Source organism: Halyomorpha halys, unplaced genomic scaffold, assembly GCF_000696795.3.
Source record: "Halyomorpha halys isolate HHAL.00 unplaced genomic scaffold, Hhal_1.1 Scaffold900.1, whole genome shotgun sequence".
NCBI lineage: Eukaryota > Metazoa > Arthropoda > Insecta > Hemiptera > Pentatomidae > Halyomorpha > Halyomorpha halys.
The window spans coordinates 312,046-325,120 of NW_027114997.1; the positions used below are offsets into that span (position 1 = coordinate 312,046).

General features: G+C 32.1%; 1 protein-coding gene and 1 long non-coding RNA gene across 3 annotated transcripts in view; one reads left to right on the top strand and one right to left on the bottom strand.

Moving 5' to 3' along the window:
- Nucleotides 1–2,705: 2,705 nt before the first annotated feature.
- Nucleotides 2,706–5,244, top strand: LOC136796919 (uncharacterized). Of its 2 annotated transcripts, none has more exons than XR_010844711.1 (3): nt 2,706–2,940; nt 3,926–4,016; nt 4,090–5,244. It is a non-coding gene; the product is annotated as an uncharacterized lncRNA (long non-coding RNA). The 2 variants fall into 2 exon arrangements; XR_010844712.1 differs by having other exon boundaries at nt 2,710–2,812.
- A 6,055-nt stretch (nt 5,245–11,299) lies between these two features.
- Nucleotides 11,300–13,075, bottom strand: part of LOC106686974 (nose resistant to fluoxetine protein 6) — a gene marked incomplete at its 5' end in the record, with an annotated part of 93,474 nt that continues 91,698 nt past the window's right edge. The window contains 1 exon segment of the mRNA XM_014430596.3: nt 11,300–12,187. Within this exon segment, the coding sequence (XP_014286082.3) occupies nt 12,053–12,187 (135 nt within the window).

Here is a 13,075-nt window from a genome sequence, read left to right on the forward strand (position 1 = left end):
CACGTTACCGATTTTCACCTCTCAATGTATTTCAAATCATAAGTTAAAAAAATTTAAATCAAATAAATATTCAAAAAATAAAGCAATGCTTTTCTAGCTAACACTTTTACAGGGCTAGTGGAGTTTTCAGAAACATCCATTAATTAAATATTTATGTATTTGTATTATATATTTCTATCCGTTCCTTATGGGGGCTGACCTATTGTTATGGGGAATGAATTATATGTCTCTTAATTTATAGTTGGATAACACAGTCCCCCCCCTGCTATAGTATGCTGTATATAGATTCTGTATAGTTAATTATTAAATGTGTTTTTTCAAAGGTGTCAAGTTCACCAATATACTTAGCTATGTGCAGGGTATCATGTTGAGATTTAATTGGGTTCATTGCGGCTATTAACAGACGGAGACATATTATAAAATAGAACATATGATCAAAATATATTGAATTATATATGCAATTCAATTGACAATAGTTGATTTTACTCAGTAAATTACCACAGTTTACAATTATTTAATTTGTTTTGCTATTAAAAACTACTTTTGTGATGTGTGTTATGGGCCTCTACTTCTCCTCCTTCAGGTCTAGTATCTTCGATTCTTTCGGCTTCATTATTCCCCCAGAACCTCTGTCTTCCTGTATCTGCTACTTGCTGTTTCACGCTCGAGCCTATGTCTCTGTGTCATCTGCTACCCATTGATTTCTCTGCTAATTTTTTCTACGCTCAGCATGCAACCAGCAGTTCTACTAAAGGTATGCCCAGCTGTCATATCACAAAAGCCTACATCTTCATGTTATACTTCCAATTCATGTATATTTTTATACCTGCATATTTATGAGCCGGCAACTACATTATACAGTATTACTAATACCTGGAATTTTTAATAATAATAATTGAGTAATTACAAAACAAATTTCAAAGGAAGCTCCATTAAACTTAGAAAATAACTTTTTCTAAAGTGAATCCATACCTTCCGCTTCCACAAACTTCTACAGCAATGGGTTCCAACTTATATTTTGCCACCTGAATCCGTCTGGTAGAAACTGAACAGAAGAAAGTATATTTCGTAATATAGTATTCGTTTTTAAAAATATTTGTGTTGCTTGAAAATTTTATTTCTTGATTCTTAAATTATTTTTTGGAGACCCAAGAACAAGCTCTCGGAACCTGGGTTAGGAACCACTGTTTTTGGGATTTAGTGACTAATAATTTTAAACATTGGAATTTTTCTCTAAAATTACGAGATAAATATTGGGTCCAGTCCTCTTGTTTCTGTTCCATAAGAAGATTATCAATTTAAAGATTGCATAAAGTGGAAGCTGGAATAAAATATCAAGCCTAAAAAAAAACAGAAACGAATAATACCTCACAAAATTAATATACCAGAAACATCAGAGAGTCACAAGGGAATCCGAAGGTGTACGTGTTTTGAAATCATTTTATAACTTCAGCCTCATCGGAAATCTTACCTAATAATTCCATGTACTAGAATTACATCTTATCATATCGCCATTAAAACCCTAGAAGATATGATATATTTATTTTAATAAAAGATTTGCTTTGAAGTGATTAGAACTGTTTCTTCCCTTCATTTTTTTTCTGGTTTTCAGGTATTTTTGAATTTATTAAACCAATTACATAAAAAATTAGGAGAAACCTTATGTGAGCAGAAAAAAAAACCGGAGTTCTGCTAATCGTGGTTTTTACTTTATAAATTTGAAACATGTGGACCTACCTATTTATCGTCAATACACAAGAACGGTGACAGGAAAGTGTGCAGGAACTATCAAAGTATCTTGAAAATCTATGATATGGTTTTCGGAGTAAAATATTTGACTGGAAGATGAGCCGATATTTGGATCAAATCGTGAGATGAGAGAAAGAGAACGATGTGCTGGGAAGAAGAAAGCATTTTTGCAGAAGAGTTATAGACAAAAAGGTCTACACTGATGTCAGAGAATTGTGTTGTTATGTAGGAGAATAAGAAACGAGGTAAAGATTGAGGGGAAATATTGCATCAGTAAGAAAGGAAGGGAAGTCATCGGACTGCCAGCACGTGACCTTACCTCCGCTGAACCAGACGTTCTTGATCATCGTCACTTTCTGCTTCTGCAGAAGCATAGCTTCATTTCTTTAACCTCCTCGATTAGTCCCTTTAAGAGGTGAATCATTGAGCCAAGTTCATTACCTTTTAATGTACTGGACCCTAAATCACATTCAGCACAGGTCCATTTTTTAATAATATCAGGGTCTCATCTTTCAAGTTTGATGCATTTAATATGATATACATTTTGAAAATTTGTACATGAAATTTTCAGTTTATCTTCTCTACTTTCATCCTTAACAATCCCTGATAATCCTCCGAGGCGTCTGAAAAGAAGATGGCCACGGGACCTTCTAGTTTAAATTAATGTTTGAAGTACCACCAATGGGTGGTTCCTTCCCAAGATTTTCAAGTGTATATGAAACATACAACATATTTACTTATTGTATTATTTTGTACAGTTGTAAATTACAATAAATAAATAATAAAAAATAATAAAAAAAATCTTCTCTCGAAATTGATTTATTGCAGCTCTTACAAATCACCATCTTGATGATTAAACTGATGCTCTATATTATATCATCCTGGCTATAAATTCCAAGGAGATTAGTTAGATATCTCTTAAATGAGGATTTGTGTTAACTGAGAGTCTCTATAAAGCAACAGAAGAGATGAAGTTGTTTTTTATTCTAGTAATCGTCGTAGTATTTATTTCTCATAGTGTATCTTCTGCAGGGATATTATGGTGTATGTAATACCCTGCTATGTATGTATATGATGTATACATGTGTGTGATTTAAATAGAATAATACGCGTTTAGTAAATTACATAATATTTTTTTATATTCATAAAACACCGGATATGCCCAATTCAATAGTACTACTAGGGTATGAAGTGAGTCCGTTTGTTTCCTCTATTAATATTTAAATATCTATTGCAAGCAAAATAAACTGTTTGTTAAATATATAACATTTAAAAAAGTATATACCAACATACCGAACTTTTAGTTACGATAAGTATATATTTTATTATTTCATATTTGTGTTCTTCTTACTCTTACCACCATCCATAAAGGACATCTCTGTATAACGGATTAAATGATCTCTGAAATAACTTTCCAAAAATGGATATAATGATTTCAGGTTGGATACTTATCGATTGAACAAAACCAATGTTGAAAGCATTATATTTTATAATATAATCTAAAGCATATTTTGTTCATATTTTTCTTTTGTACCTGAATTTCTTTGCTTATCCTCACTTTCCATACCCTTAACAGGCTTACTTTTGTTCTGGGGCATCCGTCCCCTTAATCCCAACTTAGTGACGGTCTTATTTCACCTTTGAAACATTTAATTAAAACGGAAAGAAGAGACTTAAGTTAAAAAATTAGTTTGATCGAGTAACGGCGGGAAAGCTACCCTCTCTTACCCCCTAGGGTGAGAGAGCACTTTGCATAGTTTTCGGCAACTGTACCTTTCTTAACATCGAGGAAGACTCCGCGCTCCAATGTGGAAGATATAACATCAACCACTCGATGGCTCTGTTGTATGGTAGAATGAGATGTTTTAAATCCAAACTGGTGATCATAAATAACATGATATTAGTCAAGGATTGGATAGAGGCGTTTTAATAAGAGTTTTTCTAGGAATTTGCTCATAATGGGCAGGAGTGAAATAGGACGATAGGAAGATGGATATTCAAGTGGCTTGCAGGGTTTGGGAAAAATTTTTATTATAGACATTTTCCAAGTGTAGGGGAAATAGGTTAAATAATTATAATGTGAACAATTAACTAAATTAACTTTGCAGGAATAAAATATATATTGTTTTCGGCATCCACACCTTGATATTGCTCAAATTGTTGAAATGATTTGCAGATCTAAAGCGATGCAACGAGAAGTTTTGCTGTCCACTTCACCGACAATGCTGTTTTGATAATCGATACTGCTGCTTGTTTGGAGAAGTTGGGTGTGTATTAGTGTAGAATGATGATTCACTGGTATAAATTGTTTTATTAATGAATATTTGTTTGTGTGGGCAGGAGGTTACCAGCTATTTGGTGCTGAAATGATTGATCCTATTTCACAAAGACTTCAGATGTCATTTCGAATATGAATTGACACAACATACAAAGACCTGAAGTCTTTAAATCTATGATAGTTAATACACTAACACTTTGATATATTATGCATTGAATATACAAGAATGAGAAAAAAGGAAGTTATGTTATATTTAATTAAATAGGTGTTAAGGGTATTCTTCCAGAAATACCATATGTTAGGCAGTACCGAGTTACATCGAGTCTTTTAACCGTGGTCCTTAAAGTAACAAAGATCAAGGACAAGCCGACCGATGGTGAGGTCAAAAACCGTATACACCCCCAAAACAGGAGTAGCCTATAGAATGGCTAGGAGGAAAGTATAATAAGTACAGGTATAAATAGTTTTATTAATGAGTATTTGTTTGTGTGGGCAGGAGGTTACCGGGCATTTGGTGCTGAAATGTATGATCCGACTTCAGAAGTCATTTGAAATATGAATTGACACAACATACAGAGAACTGAAATCTTTCAATCTGTGATAGTTAATACACTAGCAGTTTAATTTGCTAGCATGAAAAAAAAGTTAAGTTTATTTAATTAAATAGGTTTTAAGGGTGTTCTTTCTTAAACACCATATTTTAGGCAGCAGCAAGTTATTTCGAGCCTTTGATGGTGAGGTAAAAAACCGTTTCCACCCTCCAAAAACAAGAGTAGCCAATGAGATGGCTAGGAGGATAGTAGAGGGGAGGAGAATAATTTCATCGAGCAGAGGAGTTGAAAAAAGGCACACATTAGGGAAGACAGTAGTATAGTCGAGGAGAGTGCCAGGGGATATTGATAGTAAGACTTCAACCAGAGACAGCAGTCACTCCAGAGATCTCCAGTGGAACAAAGCAGAGAAGGAAGATCAGAAAGCATGTACTCCAGTAGAGCAATGAACTGCATGAACACCACCAAGGCCGAATACATCAGTAAAATCTTAAGTTGGTATTTGAATGGAAAAAGCTATTACAATTAGAGTAAATATAAATATGAATGACCTCATTCTCACTTCATATCATATCAATTGAACTTAAATTATGCCAATATGTTATTCATGTTCTCTCTTATTTCTCGATTGTAAATATATGCAAATATAACTTAATGTTTACCTGACTTCTGTTTATAATTTACAATCCCTGCAAGGCATCTCATTATCATAGCCCAAAAAATTGAACACGAAACCATTGGAAATGAAATTCAATGATTAGTTATATACAATTACATTTACCATTCCATAGTTTTACTATCTAGTTTGGTTTAAATGTATAGTAATACACATATATGAATCGTAAGTCGTTTCTTATTAGAAACTGATAGAGATATATACTAAAAATAGAAATAGAAATGCATTGATGAATAAATAAAATGCAATTTGTGAAACCCCATCTGCCTTAGAAACAATGTTATCGCATCAGCAGAGTAGGTAAGTTACTGCAACATCTTATCGTACTGACAAGTGCAAATTAAAATAAATTTGATGGCAAATTACGCTGACACAATTATCCGTTGAAATAGGTCACAAATATTCAGAGGACATCAGGATAATGCTAAAAAGAATGGTGATCCGAGTTCTCCTCTTCTAATATTCTGAATTAGATGAATGTTAGGAATTGGAGAATCTATGGCCCTTTTTCAGGCCAGATGTATATGGTACTGTAAGGCTAAAGATCAAAGATGAAGGGGGTGATCAGATGGTTGTCAGTGTGTGTTTCAAAGAAACCGTATCAAGAAATAAAGATAACTGGAACTTATTCACTTGTTTGCTGGTTATATAATTTACCCTCTTAAGTTTCTTATCATTACTATAACTTTGTGATATTCGTTTTTTGGTATATATCTGTGTCGTGCTCCACAGAGCAGCGGTTCCCAAACTTTTTTCACCGCGCTATACTATTTTTATTAGGTAACCATTAATAAAAGATGATCATTTAATATTATTGTGGGACTGCAGTTCTACAAGAACCCGGGCCTCCTCCACCACAACCAACAATCTCAACAATCTCTTGCTCTATCTTTAAACATTCACCCACCTTAAATCCTCCGCCACATCGGCCAGCCATCTGATCCGGAGAGGTTCTATTTTTCGTTTTCAATCCGGTTTTCCAAATAGAATCTTCTTGGGTATCCTTTGATCGGAATGTTCTATCCATATTCTCTCTTCATGTCCTATCCATCTTTTTCGAGCTCTTCTAACTAATTCCACAATGTTGAGTTCCCCAAACAACCTCCTTCCTTGTCCTCCAAATCCCATTCTCAGAGGCTCCACCCTTTATCATTTTCAATACCTTTCCCTCTTAGAAGTTGAGCATCCGCTCCACTTTCCTTGTCAAGAACCATGTTTTACAAACATACACACTGTCCTTACGCTGGTTTTGTAGAAGACCATTTTCATTCTTTTAGATAAAGAAGCCCCCTTTGGACCTAAGAACTTAAAGTTGGATTTAAAGAATGATAAGTAGAAATTTTCACATTAGCAAAAAAATACAATAAAACTGTGGACAATGTCAGGACCTTCTTAAGGTTTTGCAAACCTTTAAAACTCTACGGAATTGATTTGAGGGCTGAAAATGTCTACATTATTTAAAGTCCCTGTTGGAGTGATTAGAACTGATTCTTTCCTTCATTTTTTTCTGATTTTCAGGTATTTATGAATTTATTAAATCAATTACATACAAAAGTAGGAAAAAAAGAGCGGAGTTCTGCTATTCGCGGTTTTTATTTTATAAATTAGAAACATGTGGGCCTACCTCAATACACAAGAACGGTGACAGGAAAGTGTGCAGGAACTCTCAAAGAATCTTTGTGCAAAGTAGTGCAATACGGATTTTGCAACCAGTCCTGTAGAGTATTGAGACTTCTACCGAGTGCCGAATCTTCGCAGTTACGCCACTATAACTGTGAAGATTCAGCACTTATGACTATCATACAAGTTATGACTAACATACGCTTTAGGAATCGAACTCCCGTTAGAACTCAAAGGTGTAAGTGGTTAGATGGATTTCTCGTGGAGTTAACACCACCTGAGCAGGCTCAGATAGAAAAATTAATACAGAAAATCGCTAGAGAATGGATTTATTTGGATTTGTAATTGAAAGGATTGGCGCACGCCGGCTAAGATGATACAGGCATGTGAAAAGAATGTCTGCCAAATGTCGACCAAACCGAGTCCTGGATTGGGTTCTCCTCGGAAAAGAAAAGACACAAACGACCCAAAAACGGGTAGATTCGTGGAGTCAATGAGGATATGGAAAGCCAAGTTCTACAGGAGGATGAATAGTTATATCGAAGAGCTTGGAGCTCTACGCTAATGAAGGCATACTTTGTTGAAACGCCTATAAAGGAAAGTAAGTAAATTGATCTAAAACATTTTATAAAACACTCCTTGTGGTTATTTCGTTTTCATTGCTAATAGAAGTATTTTATCCTTCAGAAATATCTAAGACATTCAGAGACTTATGACCCGCGAAACACCTTTGTAAGAACTAATGACATGTCATTTAAAAATCTATTCTATTCCTTTTGTAGAAATATAAAATCGTAAGCCCTCGTTACATATTTTCCTGGTCTTGAAAATTCATAATGACACCTTATCTCAAAAAGCCAGCATAATGCCTGTTCTGCTATAGCCCTAACCTCTTCCTACGCATGACTCGAAAATTCTGGAAAAACTTATTCTGATAAGCATTTATCCCATACTAAATTATGATCCTTGATCACCAATTTGGATTCCAAATGCTACAAACCATTATCCAGAAGTGTCTTCGTATGGTAAACGTTGTCTCCTCTGCGTTGAAGCGCGAAATGCCCAGAAGTCTTTCCCAATGTGTAACACGCTTTTGTTCATCCAGGATTCCTTGAAAAACTCAGTGAAAAAGCCTTTCAATCTATTCATCATACAATTCTCCCCCCTAAGCTATACAGCAGTTCTCTATTCAATAGAGCCTTAATCTAGTTCCACTCCTTCTTGACTCAACGTTTCCAAACTTTAGTAATTCCCAACTAACCTTTGTCATCATCTCTACTTCTCTCGCGAGCTTTTCCTATGAGTTCTTTTCTCTTACCCACTTTATTTTCAACCTATATCAATCACCTGCTGAACTTTATTCACTATTCCCAACATCATTTGTAAGCAGGTAACTTGCAAATGTACATCCATCAACTTTCCAATATCCTCGAGAAGCCTCCTCGTAAGCTTCAGGATGATTAGAAAGTACTAATCGCTAGGCTCCAGATATGGGTTAAGTAAAACTCTTCTTGTCTGTAATCCATTACTTTTCTAAAACAACATTTCTATTCAGTAAAAATACTTGTAAAAATCTTGGAGTTACATTCGATGAAAACCTGTCTTGGAGTTAGGTATTATTGAGAAAATAGTTCCCAAACTGGCCAAAGTCTATCTCTTATGGGTAATGTCCCATTATCTTCCAAGATTCCATGATTTATTTTCTTGAAGTACCCAACATCTTCTAGTATCCTCTCCCTCTCTCTCTCTCCCCCCCCCACTTTGGCTACACATGATTAGTGTAGTAGAGTATTAATTCGAATTTCGAGCAAGCTTTATCATAAATTCCGACGAAAATACTCTCTTGGTGTCTTATTATTCTATATTTACAATGTACATTAACATGCTCCCTTATGTCAAACATTTTTACAATGTACTTAGCCCTTACATTACTTACTCATAAAGTATATAAATATATTATAGTGTATATAACGCTATTATACAGGGTGTTTCAGGATTCAGTGGCCAAACTGAAAATTTGAACTAAGGACCTCAAAACAAGAAAAACATTTACTCTGAACATACCGCAAACGTTTTGCTTAGGAGATATTCATGACCAAAGATCAACCTATGAAAACGAACAACCCCCCATCAAGCACCAATGATATAAAGTCATTATGTTTTTTTCTGTTGTTTAACCTACGAGTTAATTTTTGTAATAAATATAAGTTTGCTTAAATTCCCTTTCCTTTCTAGTTTATTTTTGTATATTTTGTTTTACAGTTCACTATGTTTAATTATTTAAAATTCAATAATAACGAAATTCAGCAGTTCTTTTCTTTTATTTCCACTATTCTTCAAGATTGGGCTAGTAAAGGTTCCTTTTGTACCCCTACTCGCCATAACACTTGCTTGGTTCTGATTGTATACTTAACTCTTAGTGCAGAAAATTGAAAATCCTTCGTTTCACATCAAACTTCCAAAGCTTTGAACCGTTGGATATATTGGATAAACGAAAAGAAGAATAATCTCGAAATATCTACCAGTAAACTAACATATAAAGAAGAAGCCTAATCAAAAACATTTAGAAGCCATGTTTATAAAATACAAGTATATCTGACATTATTAAAAAATACAGCTTTGGAAGAAAAATTAATAGGGTAGTGAAAAGTATGTGTATTCATTACAGCCGGCAACACTGGAGTTGGTGGAGGGATTGCAATAAATAGTGGGGATATCGAACTTCTTTCGGCATCTTATGAAGGGGTTACAATAAATATTGGGGATATCTAACTTCTTTCGACGTCTTATGAAGGGGTTGCAATAAATATTGGGGATATCTAACTCCTTTCGGCGTTTTATGAAGGGGTTGCAATAAATATTGGGGATATCTAACTCCTTTTGGCGTCTTATGAAGGGATTGCAATAAATATTGGGGATATATAACTCCTTTCGGCATCTTATGAAGGGGTTACAATAAATATTGGAGATATCTAATTCCTTTCGACGTCTTATAAAGTGATTGTAATAATTATTGGACATATCTATTTTCTTCCGACGTCATATGAAATATTTACTTGCAAATATTTATTTGCAAATGTTGGGAGATCAATAATGCAAAATTGTAGTTTACCAGTTCTCCGTCTATCACAAAAAGTTATATGATTATTAGACTTTTTTTTTAATTATTGAAATTAAATCCAAGCTTTTAGTTCTAAAGGGCGAAGTATGACAAAATAAATTTATGTAACATTATGATAACTTAGCTTCTAATTATTACAATTTGGCCTCAAACTATAACATTGTAACACAAGATCATGCAATTTCAGTCGTTTTAAAATTTTTATTAATTCATCTACGATTAAAACCGACAGTAAAACAATGTTTCATAATGTTTAAAAAAAAATTAATACAAATCGCATAGAAAAATTTTCCATTTTTTTTTATATCATGTTGGTTCTTCTCAAAATATTTTGGCTATTATACAATTAAATCCTTCTACACGTCTCGTCATAAGTATTACGAGTACTGTATAGCCTCTCTCCCGTGTCTCTTAGTAATCTCAATAGAAAATTTATAAATACAGGCTTAATAGTTTTTAAAATGACTTACTAAATTGAATAAATAATAAATCAAAGGTAAAATAAATAAATATTATATTGAGAAACAGAGAAAATGAGAAGCAGATGAAAATGCTGATCTAAACAGTCATTTTGAGACTTCCCTACAGTATAATTATAAGACTGAAGGGTTATAAATATTGGGGATAATAGGATATTTAGGATATTGGCAAAAGATTTGTCTATTAGAGGATAAGTAGAGATAGCACATATCTCGTCAAGATGTCAAGAGATAGCACATATCTCGTCAAGTTTATAATCAACCTGATTTTTCCATTCACTCCATAGTAAAATAAAATAAATTTAAGAATTTGGAGAGATATTAAATTAAGAATTATGACTAAAAAATGAAAAGTTCTTACCAAAGTTATGAAGATGTTAACTTGAGTGATTTTTACATTCAAAGTAAAGCAGGTACGAAAGGAAATTCAATCCAAAACCACCAAATCCACTGAAATTCAAATTGTTCCATTCCAAATCATCGGAACTGTGTTGAGAAAACTATATTTGGCACATAAGTAATTTTTGCAAAATTTATTTTTTAACAAATTTTAATGATAAAAAAAGTAATAGAATATTCGTTTTTGTTTGACAATTTTAAAATGTCAATTTACATTTAAACTAACTTTAACATTGTATATTACATATATATGTATATATATAATATATAATAATAAACTGGTATGGTGAGACTTATTGTAGTGAGCAATTTATAATTCATTTAACAACAATAAATGAAAATAAACAACAAAAAGTTGATTTTTAAAGAATTACAACTTATGCCAGTAAAAGTATTAATTAATCTATCTGAATTTTTTTTTCTAAATACTAACATATGGTTTGTAATTACATAAGAGGATAACTTAAAATTAATGTCACTTATCATTAATAAATATATAAAATAAATATTCATTAATAATCAGCGTAACTAAATTACAATTAAGGAATAACTTAACAGTTTGATCTTTAATTATTTAAATGAGCGTAAACAATTCTTATTCAATGCTTTATATAGTTCATATTCCATTATATTATAGGAAAGAAGTCAGATTATTATTTTGGACAAATGAACACAATAAATAGCTTTATAGAGAAATAGAGGAGCATTTTGTACACAATTAATTTTTTTTTTTTCAAATTGTGGATTTTTACATATTGGCTCCAAGTCATTCAAATTACATTTACAGTTTGTAGGATGTTTCTGAACAATTTCAAGAAAAATATAGTGATTATTTATATAGGAATAAGCAATTTTTAAAATTACAACAGAAGGAAAGATTGGTAGTAACATTTGTTTTTTTTATTGATGGTGTAATTAAAACCATTATAAGACCAGTTTTAATACTTTCTTCTGCATGGAATAATGTTATCGATTTATCTTTTCTTAAACCACATTCAAATCAGGCGGACCCTACAACCTTAATTTCATTAATACAGTCTATGAAAGTTTGTTTCTAAATTACATTATATACTAAAGACATTCATTCTAAATGTACATATACATTTTTTTTTTTAATCGCGCTGAATTTACAAATGCTATATACATATTTATAACTTAGAGTGATGGTAACTTTTGATGTCATTCTGAACTGGATGTTTTCATCATTGGCGTTAATAATACTTTCAGAAGCCTGACTACAGGAGCTTCGAGCATGAGTGACAAGAAGAAGGAGATGAGGAATGATGCCACAATATTGCCGAAGTACAGGATAAACTAGAGAGTAAAACAAATATATTATTTCTGCAGACACATTTCTAATAAAAAATAATTAAGATTATTAATTCTTAATTTCAACAATGTGGTTTATTAACTCTGAAAGAAATTTATTATAAGAAGAAAATATAGTTCTATACTTTTTTCTGAGACCATACGATCAAAACTTTTTTGTATGAAATATTAATATATTGGGGTCACATACCAAGTGATAAGAAATTTTCACCAAATTTATGTATACTTTATAATTTGAACATTTCTATTCATTATTATTAGAACAAAAATTGATGATAAGATATGAATTTATGAAGTAGCAGACCCAGGAATGATCGCTAGATTTAGAGATTTAGATAGATTAATTGAATACAATTGAAAGTTTTATGTAAACTATTATATTTAATTATTTACACAATAGATTAATGATTGAATCAATTATATATATTCAGTTTAATGTATATTAGTAAAAATTAGAAATTTTTAATTTCGTCGAACAATGATATTTAAAGGTTTCAGATGACGCTATAAAGGAATATGATTTGCTTTTTTTTTTACATACTTAACCGAAATCCTTAGTATGTTTATTTATTTTTTTTGTGAATAAAAATCATTTAATAGAATCAATAATATATTTTTTTTTTTATTCACGAGAGAAAAGAGAAAGAGAAAGAGACAAATCTATTGATATATAATATATCATATAATGAAAAATGTATATTTTTTGAGCTAAGCCCCAAATATACTTAATTTTGTTAATAACTTTTTTTTTACCGAAAAATCGGAATAGCCTGTGACCTTCCCGGGAAAAAACTGAATATTTTGCAAAAAGACCTAACACTATTATGGTAGCGCATAAAGTATTATTTATATATATTTATAGTTTTATAGAAT